Raw genomic sequence first — 20,770 nt, forward strand, 5'->3', positions numbered from 1 at the left:
GCCTTTAATCATCCTGTTCGCCCTGTCTTTCTCCCTTTGGTTCATAAAGCATGAAGATCCACAAACTATTTGGCCAAAGCAACAGGACAAAAACTTTACGCCCCTACACACATTTGTGTGAGTGTGTGACAGTGTCTCTGTGGAATCTGTGCTATGTGTTCAGTGCTTCGAATCTACACTACGGTTGGGCCCAGCTAGTTGACCACAACCTGAAATTTAGAGGAAGCAACATGCAGTCACTGTCATTCACGTTAGCCTGGATTGATTATTATATGAATACAATGGTGTCATGCTAGTCCACCAGCGTGTTTCTACCTAATTTCCCTCTCCAAAACCACTTCAGAAGAGTAACGTTAGTCACAGCTTGCTTTGGTGTGTGTAAAGCATTAAAGTTCAACAAAGAAGGGTTCACATTAGAAAAGAACCTTTTTCATTTTTTTCTTCTATGTAGAGGCACTCCCTTACAAAATCACCACAGTAGTCGAGAATGGTTTATTATTTCCAAACAGAGCTATTTATGTCATCTTTTAAAAATGACTTTCTATTTTCATGTCACAATATATATCGCAGGGGGAAAAAATATTGCAATGTAAGATTTTTCTAATATCGTGCAGTCCTAGTCCAAAGTACTACAACACTGCAGTCCACCTATAGTTAGTGAGCCTGGGCCGGGGTGGTCGCTAACTTCAAGGTAAACCACCTTCACTTGAATCAGCAGGTGGGGAGCAAGACATTGGAACTAGGCTTGGGTCTTGGGTTGGGATGTAACCGTATGAAAATTTAACCTCACGGTTAGAGTGACCAAAATTATCACGGTTTTCGGTATTATTGTGGTATTTTTAAAAGTGTGTTCAACATGTTCAGAAAGCCCTGCCAGGTCTAGACAAGTTGACATAGTTTCAAAAAGTGTAACAGTGTTTATTATATTACAAAAATATAGGCAATCGTAGGGCTGCTCGATTTTGGGAAAAATCATAATCGCGATTATTTTGGTCAATATTGAAATCACGATTATGTAACACGATTATTTCACATGACTTTGTAAACGTGTTACATTTATTAAAAAGACACCTTTCAACAATTCTTAAAACATTGAACATTTATTGTAGGCTACTTTTTGAACTATTAAAATAAATATAAATTTCAAATCAAAGTATAAAAGTATTTATTCCCTGTATTTCCTTCCACAATCTCTTTAAAACAAGTAGGCAACATTTTGGCAAAATATAAACAAAATCCAGCAACTCAATCCACGAATATAAAAGGCTGGCCCATCATCAGGCCCCAGCATTAACAGCAAATAAGTTAACTATTAGCGCATGTCTTTAGCTAGATAATAGGCAACAGACAGTTATTATTTTGTGCCTTTCCGAATTCAACGGATAAGGAGTTGCGCTGTACAGTGTGTTTGTTAGGGATGTCTGGGTTACGGAGGATGTTGAGGAAGTTGATTGCCGTTTCTGTTTCTTTATTAAATTGTCATAGGTCACTGTGTTTAATTTTCAAGTGGTTAAACAAATTCGTGGTGTTCCTTTACTTGCAGCCACTACCATGTAGCAAATCTTGCACGTAGCATGTTTCTGCTCGTCGTCGGATTCCTCGAAGCCAAACTGTTCCCAGACAATGGAGTTGGTTTTGCCTTTTTTGCTTACCAAACGCTGCTGTGGCTGCCCTCCTTCTGCCATCTTTACTCTCGCTAAGTTTTTAAATTCCAGCGAGTAATATGCACGCGACCTGCCTCCCTGACAGTGTAGGCTGAAAGCGTTTGGCTTCGGGAGGGGCGGATGTGCGCATGACGTGTGTGCGCGCGTGCCATTCAGAACACACAAGGAAATTACAAAACAGAACAAAATAATGGCAAAATAATCGTGTAGCCCATCTAAAATGCACAGGGCCAAAGTACTGTAATTGCTGTAATCCTCTATTCCCCTAGGTGGCGCTGCTTCATGCTTATAGGCTGAATGTTGCGCGGCTGAAGAAGATCAACGTCTTCTTCTTCTTTCTTTCTTTTTTTCGCTTGTCGCAAAGCAGATCGCCAGATGAATACAAGAGAAATCGATTGCGATATTGAGCTAGTAAAAGTGGCAGGAAGCCTTAGATATTGTGAACTGCCGTTCACACTTTCATTTCCTTTGGAAAGAAGTTTTAGAATCTCCGGTGAGTGAGACTGAAAGTTAACTACATGCTAGCATGCTGCCTTAAGTTCATTAAAAGAGCAGAGAGATAAGCTACTTTTATAATTATATATTCTGTGCATTTTCTGTTACTTTGCTGTTCCTGTTATGTCCTTGACAACTTAAGAAAAAAAAACAGTCGGAGATGATTGATATGTTATCTTTGCAAAGCCGCCATTACAAGTTGTGGCGCCTTCTTGTACATGTGCGTTGTTGAAAATAAGACGGCGCAACGTGAATCCATGCATTTTTATTCCGCTACAAGGTTACTCTAAAGGGCTAATATTTAGAGTCCTAGAGCAAGCATAAAGGGTGTTTGCATGTCTTTTGCTGTGCTATTTGTAGCTATACGGTTTTAATGAGTCCAGTTACCTTTTGGTTAGCTTAAACCTGTAAAATGTAGCATTATTCACGTGTGTTTTTATTGACTGTCTTAGGTCATATTTGAGGTGGTATGTTACACAGTGTGTTTTGTTCATGTTTAAACTGAGTAATATAGAACTGGATTTGAGTGACAGGAATTTCAAATGTGTTAATGATAAAGCCATGTACAGCTACTAATTGGACATTTTCCATTGCTGTATGCAGATTGTTTTTTTTGTTGTGCATATTCTGCCACTGTTGAGAGAGAGAGAGAGAGAGAAGAACGAGAGAGATACGGCGAGCCAGCGACCCAGTGATTCAGTGATTCAGCGATTCAGGGATTCTGGACCCAGTGATTTCAGTGATTCTGGAGTGTGGACCAGCGCCCACCAACCCTGGTGGACTACACTCTTTTGGATACAGATAAGATTTATGAGATCTCCAACCTTATCACTCTGCCGAGTAGTGATTTGAACAAGGCCTAACCGAACTGAACTGAACTGCATTGAACTGACTGACTGACTGATTTTCTTTTAAGCTGACTGACTATTATTTTTGGGGGAATCTTTTGTCCTTGTTGTTTTCCATGTGTTATTAATATCTGTGCAATATTGAAATTAATGTTTTGATACTGTTTGCTACTCAAACAGTGGTCGTAGCCAATTCACTTCGAGAGCCGAACCTAATTCTGATTTCTAGTACTAAAATATCATTAATACAGATCATAGTGATATTTACGTTGATACCTCAAGTTACGAAAGTTACAATCGTTTTTACTCGATTGTACTATTTTGGTAATCGTTGGGAGCCGAAATCGAAATTCAATTAATTGCCCAGCCCTAGGCAATAGGCTTGTAAAAACTATTGAAAACTGGCAACTGACCCACTGGCCCGCTGTAGGGGGTCCAGTAACAACTTGAACCAGAGATGTCTGACTTTGAGATCCAAGATTTATTTACAACTCCAACATGAAGTTAACTATGAATAGCCATCAGCATATAAGAAGAAACAATACTAAGAATTACACCCATGGGCACCCAAAAAGCTCAGTTAATAGAGCAAGCGCCCATATATAGCGGTTTACTCCTCCCCCTTTGCTTGCTGCATGCCATTCCCCTTATGTCTCCCCTTTCATGTCATTTCCTCATCTGTCCTGTCAAAAATTAAGGCCGAAAATGCCCAAAAAATGATCTTAGAATAAAATAATTACATTATTTCTCTGTATAATTAACAAAAATCCAACATATTGCTTAGTAACACAAACTGAGAATAAGCCACATCTATTACAGCACACATATTTATAACGAAGCAAACGTTGTGTAATACACCTTTAATAGCTAAGCACATGGCTCCACAGCGCTAGTCCGTTTACTGGTAATGGCATGTTGCTAGCAAACAAAACATGAATATCAACACGGGACTGCACAAGTAATATTAAACAAACTGCCCATCTATCAGCTATCCAATAAGAAACACAGAAACAGCATTACTTTAAAAGGCAATAATCTCTCTCTCTCTCTCTCTCTCTCTCTCTCTCTCTCTCCAAAGTAAAGTCATGTCGTAACACAGGCTACTTCCACACCGTAGCAGAACACTTATTGAAGATAAAGAAGCAGTAAAACCAATGACAGTTTAAAAAGCTACAGACGTTTTCTGGAAAGAAAGAGTCAACTTAGGCCTGGTGGGCTGCCATGCTAGCAATAAGCTGGTGGAAACCCTGCCTCAATAAGCATCTCCTTATGGTGGTGGCACGGTTCATGAAAAAACAGTGTGTTTCCCTTTTGCGGAAAGTTTTGTGGACAAGTTACAAGGCTGTTGGTTTGATCCCTGGCCCTGCAGTCCCATGACAAAGTGTCCTTTGGCAAGACACTGAACCCCAACTTGCCCCCGATGCTGCACCATCAAGGTGTAAACGTGTGTGAGCGTTTGTCTGATGAGCAGGTGCACAGCAGCCTCCGCCACAGTGTATGAATGGTGAATTGTTCCTGTAATTTTCAGTGCTATAAGTTGTCGTTAAGACTAGAAATGCTCGTTATTGTAAGCGCAATGATAAGTTAAAGTCCAATAAGTCCTTTATCAAACCATATCAATGTGTGTCCCAGCCCAGGATAGGAAAATAAGACAATGTCAAGATTGACAAGCCACTGATATGTTCAAATTGGCATTAGACTAAGGTATTAGGGATTATTTTTTGTCCTTTGCAACAGCTAATGAGGCTCATGGACACTGCAGAGTGTAGCGCTATTCTACCTATCAAATGTGGGTTTAAAGATCAGGAATGAAGGTGAATGTTTCCCTGTGCATGCCATGGTGCACCCATCGTTCTTACCCTTTGCAATGATATTTCATTTCAAAACTCAAAAAGCAAAATCATGTTACACATATAAAACTATGTTTTAATTAAAATAATGTTCGGTAATACAGACTGTGACCACACACACACACACACACCACACACACACACACACACACACAACACACACACCACACACACACACACACACACACACACACACACACACCACACACACACACACACACACACACACACACACACACACACACACACACACACACACACACCACACACCACACACACACACACACACACACACACACACCACACACACACACACACACACCACAAATCATGAATCCACCAATCAGCCTCACCACTTCTTTTAAATTATTCAGCAGTGGCAGACGAGGATTATTGAGTCTGACCAGACCTGAAGAAGAGCAGTAAACCTCTCTGCTGATTTATTGTGCGTGTGTGTGCGTGAAGATGCATCTGTTACATATTCTCTTATTGTAAATTAATGTTCTGTCTGAGCAAAACATTCATCCCAACTGTATGACCTCTTGGTAAAGCTAACTCGGTAATCTGAAAACATGTGTAAACCTCCTCCCGTTGCCTTGATATTCTACCAACGGACTTTTTCAAAAATGTTTAGAATTGTTTGGCTTCTGATCTTCTACAGATTGTGAACACGTCTCTTCTCTCAGGTATCTTCCCCCAGGCCGGGAAAACTGCAGTAATCAAGCCACTCTTAAAAAAATAACAATCTAGACACATCACTAATGAGCAACTATAGGCCAATATCAAACCTTCCATTTTTAAGCAAAATCATTAAAAAACAATTTTTCAACAACTCATCCTTTTCTTGTTACTAAACAACACTTTTGATACCTTCCAATCGGGTTTCCAACCACACCACAGCACTGAGACGGCTCTTGTCAAAGTCTTTAATGACATCCACTGAAACACAGATAGTGGCAACATTTCAGTCTTAGTATTACTCGATCTCAGTGCTGCATTTGACACGGTCGACCATGACCTATTACTAGACCGATTGGAAAACTGGGGCGGCCTTTCTAGCTCGGTACCAAACTGGTTTGAATCTTACTTAAAGAATAGAGACTACTTTGTGTCTATATATGCATCTGAGCATACAAATATGACATGCAAAGTTCCCCAAGGCTCCCAATTTTCCTCACGTTACTCTTCCTCTGTGACTGTCTACACCTAGAAACTAAGCTAACGTCAGGTTACAACAACACAAAGGAAGAGGAAGGTAACGGACGTCCGCTTCAATGAGTCAAATCTGGCAGAATTTCCATCGGCAATGGGACAATCCTGGAAGTGGAACGTCGTGGATAAAGACTCTCACTTTAATAACACATTACATAGCGTGGCACATACAAATACAGCATCTACAAAACATGGAAACGACAGGTAACTCCCCACATATAGGCCTACATTTAGAAACCTTTCTCCATCATGACAAAAGTGCAGGCACACAGGAAATTTTGTTATACACAATATATTTTAACAAAGTAATCTACAGTATATGACAGTATCTGTGTACCTGAGGAGGAAACCTAATCAAAATTAGCAAAAGAAAGGCAGAAATTAATCAGTTTTTTTCACTACCATCTTTGAAAAATCAGTGAAGGACACATTACTGTCATACAGCCGACATTAGTTTGTATTTAAAAAATATTTTTTTTGTTTTTAAAAAGGTCCCATGACATGGTGCTCTTTGGATGCTTTTATATAGACCTTAGTGGTCCCCTAATACTGTATCTGCAGTCTCTTTTATATAGACCTTAGTGGTCCCCTAATACTGTATCTGAAGTCTCTTTTATATCGACCTTAGTGGTCCCTAATACTGTATCTGCAGTCTCTTTTATATAGACCTTAGTGGTCCCCTAATACTGTATCTGCAGTCTCTTTTATATAGACCTTAGTGGTCCCTAATACTGTATCTGCAGTCTCTTTTATATAGACCTTAGTGGTCCCCTAATACTGTATCTGCAGTCTCTTTTATATAGACCTTAGTGGTCCCTAATACTGTATCTGAAGTCTCTTTTATATAGACCTTAGTGGTCCCCTAATACTGTATCTGCGTTCTCTTTATACAGACCTAAGCTATGTCCCTAATCCTGTTTGTTAGTCTTTTTTATAGTCAGACCATAGTGTCCCCGAATACTGTACTACTGGGTTTTCTTCTTTACCCCAGCAGCTTCAGACTTGTTCCTGCATCCCATTGCTTGCTATTGTTTGTTGTCGTCTGCAAACAGTGGGCGAAACTCATAATTTGACACCGAAGGTTTGAAAATTGCAACCTTTCAACCACCCATGACCCTTTTACTTCTTACTTCCGCTTCCGCAGCAGTTACTGTCACTTCCTGTGTTACCTGTAATCCCACAATGCCTTGCTAACCAAATGGTTTGTGTCGCATAGAAAACAAGTGGGGGGAAAACTTCATTTAACTGCTTAGTGGATCCTTACCGTAACTGTGTGTTTTGACACAATGCAGAGCCCATTTCAGAGGCCACCCGATAGACCCTTTTCACGATGACGTCATCTAACTTCCGCATTTCCGCATAGCAGGTTAACTTCACTTCCATTTTACCCTCTCACCGAAATACAACTGTTGACCACTAACTACCTAGCTAACAACCTGATGAAATTCCAAAAAGGTACATTTAAGTTAAATTGGTAAAGTTAAGAGTAATACAGAGAGCATACAAACGGAAGTCTTTCTGTCTCTGTTAGTCAGTAAACGTGCTGTCATGTCCGGCCCTTTATCGGTCGGGCTCTACTGTAACATAAAGCGGACAAACATGTAAATGTCCCCTCTGTCAGAATGACAAAGCGCCATCACTTTAACAGCGTACCCGCCCGCGATGTTACCATGTCTGAAAAGGATCAAGCCTACAGGGGGACAGCAATATGACTGATCGATGCTTCTTTTACTTATATGTTTGACCTTAAAGTCTTAACTATGAAAATTATGAATGTAGGATAGGTGACGTCATCTATTGGTTAGTGGACGATCTTTTGTTTTTATTATGAATAATAAAATAATAGTAATTATTATAATTATAATAAAAAGCATCAACAAAAGGGTTGATGGGGTCTCTTTACCAACTCTATCTGTAAAGTGTCTCGAGATAACTCTGGTTATGAATTGATACTATGAATAAAATTGAAAATTGAATTTTCAGTTTTTGACACCACAAGGGTTAACCAATCAGAATCTTTCACCTTCAATCTATTTTGAACAATGCCTTCAGATTAGCCGTCAGAGTGCATCAAATAAGGGAAAATTGCTTTACATTATCCCATTAATATTATTACTATATTTGCTCCGCACCGACATTATATAATGAAGGAAAGTGGTTTTATTCAGTCAACCCCACCATTCCTCCCCCCCCCCGTCCCCATCTCCCCCCCCCCCAGCACGAATCCATATTAAATCGGTACAGCTTGAATACGAATCGATTTCTTTTGCACACCCCCATTGTTAAGCCTCTGACATAATTGACAGGTCAGTGTGTAGCCACGCCCCTAAAGCATCCACTGGTTTATTGTCAATTTTAAGATAAATGGGACCCTAATTTACTAAATGAACATGACGCTGTATTGAAGAACACTTGAAACTAACGATTGAGACCATAAACTCATCAAAATTTTTACTGAGGTAATAAATCAAGTGAGAAGTAGTTTTCCCCATAGACTTCTATTGAAACAACTTCTTTTTGCAACTAGTGGAGGCGCCCCCCCCCCTGCTGTAAATTACATAAAAAGAAGGTTTACGGCACTTCTGCATTGGCTTTACTTTTCAGGGCCGGAAGTTGCTGCATGTCTTATAGCCATTAGGATGGTGCACTGCACCCTGTCAGGCCCAATCACACACTGTGTGGGTGGGTTTTAGCTGATCTGGACTACAGTGAGTGTTTGGTTGATAGATAGTAAGGACATTGTATTATGGCATAACATTTAGAAAACTCGAAGGGAAGTCATTAAACTTTCATATTGAGAAAAAGGGCTCAGAGTGTATGTGTGTGTGTGTTGCACTCACAGCTGATAGAGTACTATTGCTTTTCCCCCTTGCCATTTCTCTCTAATGCGACACCCCTCACCCCACCCTGCACCACACAGGAAGACCTCTATACTGAGTCCATCAGAGGCCCTGTATATTGTTCTGGTTTGAGTTTAAAAGGAATATTTCATACACACACTGCTATGTTCAAAAAGCCTATTAAAACTTTATTAAAAAGTCCTTTTCCTGTCACTGATTTTGACATTTACCAGAGAAGCTGGCGGCGTTTCTGGGTGTTGATATATCCTTTTCGCTTTGCATGGTTTAGTTAACTGACAATGGAAGTGTTCCTGAGCCCAAGTGGTAATATCCTTTAAATAATGTCAGTTTTTGATGCAGTGAGGGATGGAAGGATGCAGGCATTCAATGTTGGATGGACCTTGTCCCTTATATGCAGAGATTTCTCCAGATTCTTTGAATCTTTTGAGGATATTATGGATTGCAGATGATGAAATCTCTAAATTCCTTCCAATTGTACATTGAAAAATGTTGTTTTTAAACTGTAGGACTATTTGCTCACGCAGTATTTCACAAAGTGGAGAACCTCGCCCCATCCTTGCTTGTGAACTCAGTTGTTCACAAGCCCTGTATGTACTTGGTATGGGTTTGATACCAAATATTGCAGTATGACACACCACTACTTTTGGGGATGCTCCTTTCATACCCAATCATGACAGTCACCTGTTTCCATGTTTGCTTGTGGAATGTTTTAAACAGGTGTGGTTTTTGACATTCAAATTAAAAATGATTGAATATTTGCAAAAAGAAACTAACGTTTTTCAGTTTAAACATTAAAGATATTTTCTTTATTACGTATTCAAGTGAATATAGGTTGGAAAAGATTTGCAAATCATTGTGTTCTGGTTTTATTTACATCCTAACTTAACTTAATTGGAATTGGGGTTTGTATATAGCTGGTCAGAGAAAAGGCAACATCAACTCCAGCCCATGGGATCGATGGCAAACCATGGTTTTTACCACACTCCACGACACACACTGTCTCATGGAGTGCTGCACTGACGCCATGCATCAGACAGATATCAGCACAAATACTAACAGTCTAAAATGGATGTAGAGAGTTCCACATACTATCACATCCAAAGAGGAAAGGATCCACGGGTGCATACACAGGTCGTGAGACGGTTTCCAATGGGTGGCAATCATTTTCTTTGCAGCTGTAAGTCCAACAAACACAGCACGTTTTTGAGTCCCAGAGAGGCGAAAGGCTGACAGGTCATTCAGAATCAAGACCTTAACAGTAACAGGCACAGTAACATTCATCAAGGTGGAAATTTTGGATGCAATATTGTTCCAGAACTGACCAACGGGAGCTCACTCCCATTTCATGTGAAGATATGTGCCATGTGTGCTTTTATCGGGCAGAAAGTGCACAAAGGCATGTTAATTATTTTCATGTAGTGCATTTTCACGGGGGTGAGATATATCCCATGTATGAAATTGTAGTGAATCTGCTGATGATCTGGATACCACATACCATACCACACCACAGGTTTTGGGCTGCATTGTTAATAACTTGCAGATAGGATGGATGGGAAAGGTCCTCTGCCATGGGACACCATACGCCTTGAGGGCTGATCTTAACTGAAGGTAAAAGAAAAGAGAGGAACATGGTAGACTGCATTTTGTAAGTCAGAGAAGGGTAACAAGCCAACCTTGCAAAAAATGTCTTTTAGACAATGAACTCCCCTTTGTTCCCATTGGGGGGCTGTTATCGGCCTCCCTCCAATAGCTCCCATTAATGATTTAAAGTTGTTTTCATATTTCTTTTCATTTATGCACTCAATTGTATACTGGGTCAGCAGTGTACGTTAATAAAAACGTGTTCTGCTCCACAGGCCGGTCAGCATGTCCTTACATGGGGAACTGAGCTCTGTTGATAAATTTAGGACAGTGCTGAACTGGGTACAGTAAGTTTTATACTTACCCAAACAAGCTCTGCATGGCTGCTCCTAAACACAGCCTGAAGTCCCTGAGTCATTCCTCACTCTTGCACATCTATTCTGACCTATTCTAATACCAGCAACGCTCACACTGATGGTGGTTACAGCGGCCATTTGTGCAATTATTCACTGCTTCCAGCAGTAACCGGATTCCTCATCATGTCTTTCATCAAAATGCCTGGATAAGGTTGCTTAGGTGAGTGAGTGTGGATGACAACGACCCAGAAGAAGAAAATGTATCCCTGTGGACTCAGTCATCTCCACGATGCCGTTGCCTCCCAAAAAAGAAAGAAAAGATAGCTACAGCATGATAGTTGTTATTTCTAATGCCTAATACAATCTACATTTCCCCTGACAAGGGCCTCCAGCAGCCATACATATTATAGACAATATTAAAAGATATATCAGTATTGGTGCATGTGTTCCGATCAATAAGTAACAACATATGAGTATCAGTATTTAAAAGAAAAATCCCAGTGATCTGTATCAGAAATATGTATTGTTTACAGTATGGTGTGAAACATTCCTATGAGCCGATACATCAGCTACACCATGCAGCTAACACTACGTGGCTAGCCCAGCGCTGTTAACCGTGGTCAGAACAATCATCCTAAAAATAACTATGAGCGTGGTGAACATTGCTCAAAAGATAGATTATAGATGGAGTGAAGCTTTAATTGGCATGCAGTGGCTCTCCATTGGAATTCTCTGATCAGTCCATTCCTACAGTCTGCAAACACAGATTTCTCTGTCACAGAGATTAAATGAACACAAGAACACCGCTGCTGCCATGCCGTTGGCTTTGTGCAGCAGTCACCAGTAACCAAGTATTGATCTGCATTCAAAGTGCACTTAGCAGGGAGTGCTGCAGGATTAGAGGGGGGGGGGGTAGGATGAAAAGGTAGGACTGGAAAGGAGGAGAGGAGGAAGAAAGGAACAATAACTATACAGAGAAGGGGGAACCAAAAACAAAGCCTAGATGTAAATTAACTATTGCAATAAGAAACCAAGCATTTTATTCTTCTTTTTAAAAACGCACATTTCTCTTTCAAGACAAATAGAGGCAGTAGAGCTAAACAGTATCGGCAGGAGCAAACGGTTGCTGACAGACAATTATTGGTAAAGCCAGTGGTGATGTAGTGAGAAAGTCGGGCTAATCAAAAATAACGAGCTGCATTCTGCTTACGTACCATGCAAACTACTGATAATCAAGAACATTTATCACAGTTTAACATAGTATTGATTCTGATCATGAAAGAGTCCGTTTGCATTAAGATCCACCTGGACAAAAATTAAGTGTATGGCCTAATCCGAATGGAAACACTATTCAATTTATCTGAAATATATGCGTCTGCCACTTTTCCAAATCAGGCAATTTACAATATTTTTACACTAAAATTACTTGCTAAATGAATCCCATAACCCCATACATATGGAAAACAAAGCATTTACTGGTAAATTCATTACATTATGTGTGTCATGTAGGCAGCAGAGGATACAGCAGGAGTGCTACGCTGCATCTTCATCATTTCCCTGTGACCTCAGTAGCTTACTTTCCATTATTATATACTCAAAATCCAGTGGGGTGTCAAGTTCATCTTGCTGCTGTTGGTCTCTGCAGCGGATCTGTGATACACAGTATTTTTACAGAAGTGATGATGTTGGAAACCTGATTTGGAGTACCAACCATAGCACAAGTTGGTGGCACAACTGTACAGTGAACCAGGCATTTATTTAAAACAGGCTAATAGCAGAAAGGCTTCTTTCGAATTCCTGCTTTATAATTATACAAAGGGCTGCACTATATCTATCTATCTATCTATCTATCTATCTATCAAAAATAGCATATAGGATATTTCACCATCTAGGGGGTCCACTGCAAGGGTGTGCTCAAACATGTACATTTTAAAGATACATGCATCTGGTATACTTTGAGAGCAAAATGAATATGCTAAATTAATGTAGAACTGTATACTCGCTTAAACAGTTTTATCAGAAACACATTGGTATAGTACAATTAGTTGTATGTACAATTATCCATCAAGGACATATCTGTGTAAATAAACAATGTATATACTAGCTATTTTTATTTGTGTTTTTCTATTGTTCTTATCTTGTTTCATTTTTATTTATCACTTTTTTCCTTTGCTTTTCCAACTCTCGAGCTGTTGTTACAAGTGAATTTCCCCGGTGTGTGGGATCAATTAAGTTTGTATGTTGAATTGGGATGACGCTGCAAAAAGTCCCACTGACAAAGGATGGTTTACGAGACGGGGGTCAGTGTTTCGAGACGGGCTGAGTGGCCACGGGTCGAGAAAGTGCACAAAACCGGTGTCGCTGCCGGACTTGGCATCGCACAAGCTGTGATGCGACAATCGTGCATGCGCACATCGTAACGTTGATGCTCAAAAGATGCATATTGTGCAGCACTAACTGAGCTGGGCAATATATCGATGTTATATTGCTATCGTGATATGAGACTAGATATCATCTTAGATTTTGGATATTGTAATATTGCATAAGTGGTGTATTTTCCTGGTTTTAAAGGCTGCATTACAGTAAAGTGATGTCATTTTCTGAACGTACCAGACTGTTGTAACTGTTCTACTATTTGCCTTTACCCACTTAGTCATTATATCCACATTACTGATAATAACTTATCAAAGATCTCATTGTGTAAATGTTTTGTGAAAGCACCAATAGTCAACACTACAATATCGTTGCGTATCAATATATATGTATTTGGTCAAAAATATTGTGATTTTTGATTTTCCCATATCACCCAGCCCTATTTTATGGTATTTATGGTAAACACTCTCTTCATGTTTACCTGGCTACTGGAAATGAAATCAATCATTGCTAGAAGACGAGACATTAAATACTTCAATAAGACAATTTCTATTAAGAATTTTTCTCTGTTAATTTATGGATCTGCAAACCCACACATTGTAAATGTGCATTCTGGGGTCACTCCACCAAGTACTCTTCTACAGTTCTACATAAAACAATCTACAACAAAGAAAAAACACTATTGGATGAGTTACAAAATATTAGAATCCATTAGATGAGAATAAATCTGATCCCAGCGAAGATTTACGAATTACTGGATATTAAACAACATAAATTCAAGACTATCAACATAAGATGAAATGGATAATACGTAGAACTAAAGCAACGCGGATGGAATTTGGTGAGAAATGTACTAAACATTTACGGACACTCCAAAGAAGAAATGTATCTAGAAGAATATTGAAAATCTTTACCTGCTCTCTTAATAACTTTTGGTATAATGTACATTTCCACTAGAGCTGAAACAATTAGTCAATTAACAGAAAGTGGATTAAAGGATAAGTAAGGAGCAACTATTTTAATTATCAATTAAACACTTGAGTCTCTTGTCAAGCAAAAATAGCAAACAAACATTTGAGGACACCTTTACACACACACACACACACACACACACACACACACCACCACACACACACACACACACCACACACACACACACACACACACACACACACACACACACACACACACACACACACACACACACACACACACACACACACACACACACACACACACCTTCTAAAAGTGAATGTCCCGCTAACATCTGCCCTGTCTATGTTCGTGGCCGTCCATTTCCTTACCAAATGACACCGATTAAGAACTAGTTTTTTTTCCTGTTTTTGCGATGAGGATAATCTTCACAGGATTTCAGTTTGCCTTATATAATAGTTTTCCTTCTGGGCTGCGTGCTGTGTACTGTCTTGTAGAATACTACTGCCTTTTGCTCTTGTCTCTGCCAAAACCATTTGACTCTGATAAAAACGCAGTGCACGTCCAAACATTAGTCACTTGCACCTAATGAAGTATTAAATGAAGCAGAGTGCTCCAGTTCCTTCCCTGGGTTCAATGCCTGTGAAGTGGCCCTCAAATCCTCCCTGTCCTCTGAGCACTGCTCCACTACAGCATTTAGATGTCTGAGGTGGACAGATCCACCTTCCTATCAGGGCCACTCTTACACAACCACACTGCACTGACAACTGGAATACTGCAGCAGCACACAAGACATGAGACAGGAGGCAGTTAGTCTGTAGAAACAATACAAAGTGTAACCAGGCACAGTGAACCCTTCCTCCACAGTGCTGCGGAGGAAGGCCTGGCTAGAACTGCCGTTGCCCTTGACGTAGTTGCTGGCATTACTGGAGCGGGTACCCTGGCGCGTAGGGATCCAAGGATGCATTATGAATCTGTTCAAAATCTATTTAAATGTGTAAAGATTACAACTGGTTGAACTAAAAAGGGAAATTGCAATGCTTTGTAATTGCAAAACTTTTAAAGGCCTAGAGCACGACGCTAGCTTACAGTAACGTCACACAGCAGTTAGTCTAGCTTTGCCAGACCATCCACCACACGCTGCGGTCGAGAGTCTCGCTAGTAGAGCCCGACCAACATATCAGCAGGCCGATATTATCAGCCGACATTAGGCCTTTCCTGAACTATCGGTATCTGCATTTATAATGGCCGATAAAATGATATATTAAAAACAAAACATTGAACCATGTTCTGAGTGTTGGTGTTGCATAGTTTGTCCACCAGAGGACGCTCTACAACGTCCATGTTGGTAACACTGATTATTTTTTTGTTCAAAAGGGCTTTAAGTATCATATCTTAAGTTTGTATTTTTATACATTTTATTTACCAGAACTTTAATATATTTTGATGTTCTCTGTTCTGTTGTGACAATAAAACTAATTATTATCATTTTAGGGAGAACTCATAAACAACCACAAACAACTAGTGTTGAAACCTGTTTGTTTTGTTACGCGTTTCTGAATTTTCTTTTTAAATACATATCTGCCAATATATCGGAATAATGGCTTATTAAAAAAACTAATATCGGTTTAGGTCTTAAAAAACCTTAATCGGGCGAGCTCTACTGCATTGTTTTAAAATACCCTTCTGCCACCTAGTGTTTCTTCTTTTTGTCATCTTACACTAAATGACTGATGACAAAAAAATGTTGTTGTTACTGCATTTTAAATGAATAATTTGAATTTGACCGTGGCATTAGCAATAAACAAGCTTATGCTGCACTGTAACTTTTATTCTTGTGTTTTGTGTCTTAATGTTCTTATTTTTAACAGTTTATTCACATGTTTTATCTGTTTTTATTTTTTTGACTGTTTTTTAACTGATTCTGTGTAAAGCACTTTGAATTTCTGATTCTGATTCTGAATTGCCCTGTTGCTGAAATGTGCTCTACAAATAAAGCTGCCTTGCCTTGAAATTTTTTTTTGAGAAAATTGTATCTTGAACTTCAAATTGTGAATCGAATTTGTTGATAAATGTGTAGCAATATTTGATAATATTGAGGAGGTGACGCATTGTGATGCATCAGGATATCCAATGGATTTGTAGCTTTAACAGGATAATCGTCCTCAAATTGAATCGTGAGACCATTTTTTTTACACACACACATACATATATATACATACACATATATATATATATATATATATATATATATATATATATATATATATATATATATATATATATATATATATATACACACATACATACATACATACACACACACATATACATATATATATATATATATTTATATATTCGTTTATTTTCGTTTAAAAAACGAGATGTTGACAAAGTTTTCTTTTGGGGTCATCATTTGAAATGGGGAAAAATTTGAAGTTGGGAAAAAGGTTATGAATTGCAATATATTGTAGAATATTGCAATATGTTGATATATCATTCCCACCCCTGGTGATTACCATGAGTGCCTCTTCACATTATAGGTGGTACGTATGGAGAAAATCAAATATTGTGGCTATATATTGCGGCTGTATTGTAGGGTGAGCTTTTGGTGCTTTTACAAAATATTTACACAATGAGATTTTTGATAAATAATCACCAGTGATGTAGATATGATGACTAAGTGGGTAAAGGCAAATAATAGAAAAGCTGGCACAGTCTGGTAAGTTCAGAAAATGACATCACAGCAGCCTTTAAAACCAGGAAAATAAAGCACTAACCAGTTTCATATATTGATCTATTGGCCTATCGCCCAGCCATTTGAAGTTCAAGAGTTATTTTACTCAATATTAACATTAAAAAGTATTGGTGCAGGTTAAAATGCAGTCTGCCAAAAAAAGAAAAAAGCATCCATAGCACCCCACTTAATGCCAACATTTCCTTCCAGTGGAATAGTTTCATCTTGGTCTAGTATCAAGCCATGGTATTTTAATAGCAATGCAGTAGCCTTCCTTTTGCTGTGATACTGAGGCTGGAAACTGCAAATGAGGCTTCCAATTTAAATTATGTTAACTTTCATAGACACATATAGACAGTATACACACATACAGTGGATATAGTATATACTTATACTGTATATACACACACACGCACGCATATATGCACGTACATACACATCTATACACACAAAAAGGAGGAATAATCAGGTGCAGTGAATTCATGTGATTTTTCACGTTACTCTCATGTCCAGTACAAGCCACACACACACACACACACACACACACACACACACACACACACACCACACACACACACACACACACCACCACACACACACACCACACACACAACACCCACACACACACACACACACACACACACACACACACACACACCACACACACACCGAAGCTAATAGAAGTGAAGTGAAGCAGATCAACAGACTTCATGCGGCCAGCCTGCACCGCGCCGCACCCCGGCCGCTGCCACCAAACACCAGCGACTACACACAGCCTGCACGCTGCTCACACAATGACAGTAACACCGGCTGCAACAAACACCTTCCTTAATGTCTTTTATCCTTCCTTACTGTCAGTCATTACGTTTTCAAAACCTCGGCCGTCTTTTAAGTCCTCTGTCAGGGTGATGCGGACTCTCTGACTGACCAATGACTAGTACCTCGAGGAGCTGTCATCCTTAATGCGGTAAACTCCCTGCCCACACCACACACACCGCAAACACACCGCCGAGGAAAAAGACGCAGTAACACCCAGCACAGCGCCGGGACGAGCCTTCAGAGATACAGAAAATGACTTACAGTTCGCAGGAACTGGATTTCATCCTCGCCTTCTCCTCCTTCAGCCATGGTTAGCTTTCACACGGAGATGCTGGTGCTGTATCTGCGTGTGGAGCACGGGCTGTGTGCGCGCGTGTGCTGGTGTATGCGTGTTTGAGACGGCAAAAGCCAACGCGCAGTTAGAACTCTTCTCTCATTGGATGGCGCGCGCTCACCGAGGGAGGAGCTGCACAGGTGCGAGCGAGTGTGTGTGTGCGCGCGAGCAGTGTTCCCCTCTCTCACTCCCGCCATTACAAGTCAGTTTAACCATTCGTACCAAGTTATTAGTCCAATGTGGTCCCAAACAAGACACTAAAAAATGTCTCTTTAAATCTGGATTTTCTTTCTTCATTTGGGCCTAACTGTTCAATATTTTCTGTGTACTTTTATTTCCAAAAATAAAGGTCTGAATGTCATAATGTTAACTTCCCCGAGGCTTCTACAATCCTAAATCTAAAAAATAGATATGACCTCAGTGGTAGCAATGGCCCTGTTGGTAAGTATAAACTGTAGTAAAATGCAGTAAGTTAAAAAATATATAGATATTAATCTTTTTTTTTTAACCCTCATGTTGTCCAAGGGTCAAATAGACCCGTTTTTTTACATCAATGTTCTTTTTAATTACCCAAAATAACATGATTGATTCCACACAACGCTCTTTGGCAAGCACAAATCTCTACTTTCATTAATTTTGGGGCGTCTTATTCAATTTTATAGCATTTGAAAAAAAAAAATATGGAAATGGTTTTGAAATAGTATTGAGTAAAAGTTGACATATTCCAGTCTGTGATTATCCATTAACATCCTTTCCTTTAATTCCTAATTTCTGCTTTTCTAACTCAAACATTAAGTATAATTTCCTTAACATGAAGTTTATTGAACATAAATTCCAAAAATAACTGTAAAACTAAAGTTAATAAGTTAGTGTTAAATAAAAAGTGACAAACACTGAAAAAAACCATCAAAAGTGTTGAAAAAAGGGACAATAATGTAAGAAAAAGTTAAAAACATTGATAGAAAGCATCAAGAAAAGTGTGTCCTGCACTTGAAATGCAACCAATGTTATTTTTACGCCTCTCTGGTAAATGCCCACATCTTTCAAAGTCCATGTCCCCAATTTGTGACAAAGGATTTCTGTACATCTTGTAAATAAAAATATGTTTTGTCATATTAGCTGAAACTGTCATTATATCCTGACAGTCCTACAGGACACTCAACCCCCCACCCCACCCCTAGTCACTACACTTTGCATTAACCACAATCCTGGACTGTCCACCTGGCCATTACACATACTATATCTTTTTGGAACATTCTATACATTCTGCATCCTTTTCCTCATGCAAAATAGCTATCTTGCATTTGTATTTTGTATTTATTTTATACCAAGGCAAATTCTACATGAGGGGATCTTTTTGTAGTAATAAACCCTTTTCTGATTGTGATGAGATTGCTTTATCTGTAAAAAAACAAAAAAACAAAATCATGTTACTCTGCCTCCCCCTAGTGGCATTTGCAAGTTTCTACCAAGTTCAAAGGAAAACAACCAAAAAAATCATCTTTAAAAAAACAAAAATTCCGTTTGTGAAAGTTTTGGAAGAGAGTGCGGGCGCGGAAGGACAATGCAGTTTGTAAAAAGATAGTAGCTTTAAAGCCAAAGCTGAGATAACTTTAGAAGACTTCACTATGACAAGGGTTATTTTTTCAGACTTGACAGAGAACCATTATATGAGACATTATATGAAATGGTTGGTTGGCCCTCGCTAAACACAAGAAGGCTCAAACATTGGTTGACCTTTGTCTACAAATCAAAACCTAGACACTGCTTCCTATTTAACTACACTATTAGCACCTAGAAGGTCTGAACACAGTCTCAAGAGAACAGATCAAGTAGATACATGCTGTATGATGTTCCATGAACTAAAAGAGAGTTTGGCTAAAATGCTTTTAGTTACAGTGCTCCTGGTTCATCAAATAAGTTGCGAAATCAGCTAAAACGGCAGGTTCTTATTTCACATACTGACTTAAATCAAATATATCAACATGTAGACATCTGTTTTTAATATGTGATTTTCTATTTTTTTTTATCTTTATCTTCTATGTGTTGCGTTCTTGGCCAGGGCTCACTTGTAAAAGAGACTGTAATCTCATTGTGATTCTTTTCCCTGGTAAAATAAATTTAAGGTGGAATGGAGATGTAAACTCAGAGAAAGACAGAAAACGTATCGAAATGATTTATTTTCAGCAGATAACAGTTCCATTTGATCAATTTTACACATTTTTTTAATGCCACCATCGTTTATCCACAGCTTCTTTTTTTCAATGCAAGAAAATTAAACGGAGATCAGCCACTGCAGCACATCAGGGCTTTTAAGACACAGGTGAAATGCACTCAGCCACAGCTTGAAAACCAAAATGAGAAACCAAAATTTCAATTTTAGCCCCATCCTTTTGTCCCATGTGAAGATTTTTCAGGATCATGGAATACGTAGATGTTGTATAGTCAGGAGTTGTATAGTACACACGTAATACAACACTGATGATACCCGGTAAAATGTCAACAGTATGTGGATGTTGACAGAGAACTATTCGCACCTCAATGTGTGAAAAGTTGGCTTTTTTAAAGCTGAAAAGGACCATGGGAGTTAATGAAACATGCTGATAACAACCGATGTTGCAAAGGGTTAACCCAGTTGAAGATGAGACTTTACTGCTTGCTCATTTTAGTCTTTACAGCTCAGTTAAAAACACTGTGTCATTCTAAA

The 20,770-nt window shown here is 39.1% G+C and overlaps 1 protein-coding gene and 1 long non-coding RNA gene across 2 annotated transcripts in view; both read right to left on the reverse strand.

Moving 5' to 3' along the window:
• The window catches only part of ryr2a (ryanodine receptor 2a (cardiac)), a 250,065-nt gene extending 231,938 nt beyond the window's left edge, over positions 1 to 18,127 (reverse strand). Inside the window, exon 1 of the mRNA XM_032502936.1 lies at positions 17,991 to 18,127. Coding sequence (XP_032358827.1) covers positions 17,991 to 18,038 — 48 coding nt within the window. The 5' untranslated portion in view covers positions 18,039 to 18,127. The remainder of the gene's footprint in view (positions 1 to 17,990) is intronic.
• On the reverse strand, positions 454 to 16,517 carry LOC116671565 (uncharacterized). The gene is made up of 4 exons (XR_004327298.1): positions 16,506 to 16,517; positions 14,566 to 14,577; positions 6,122 to 6,126; positions 454 to 541 (listed from the first exon to the last, which is right to left on the reverse strand). It is a non-coding gene; the product is annotated as an uncharacterized LOC116671565 (long non-coding RNA).
• Positions 18,128 to 20,770: the final 2,643 nt, after the last annotated feature.

Source organism: Etheostoma spectabile, chromosome 21, assembly GCF_008692095.1.
Source record: "Etheostoma spectabile isolate EspeVRDwgs_2016 chromosome 21, UIUC_Espe_1.0, whole genome shotgun sequence".
NCBI classification, from domain to species: domain Eukaryota; kingdom Metazoa; phylum Chordata; class Actinopteri; order Perciformes; family Percidae; genus Etheostoma; species Etheostoma spectabile.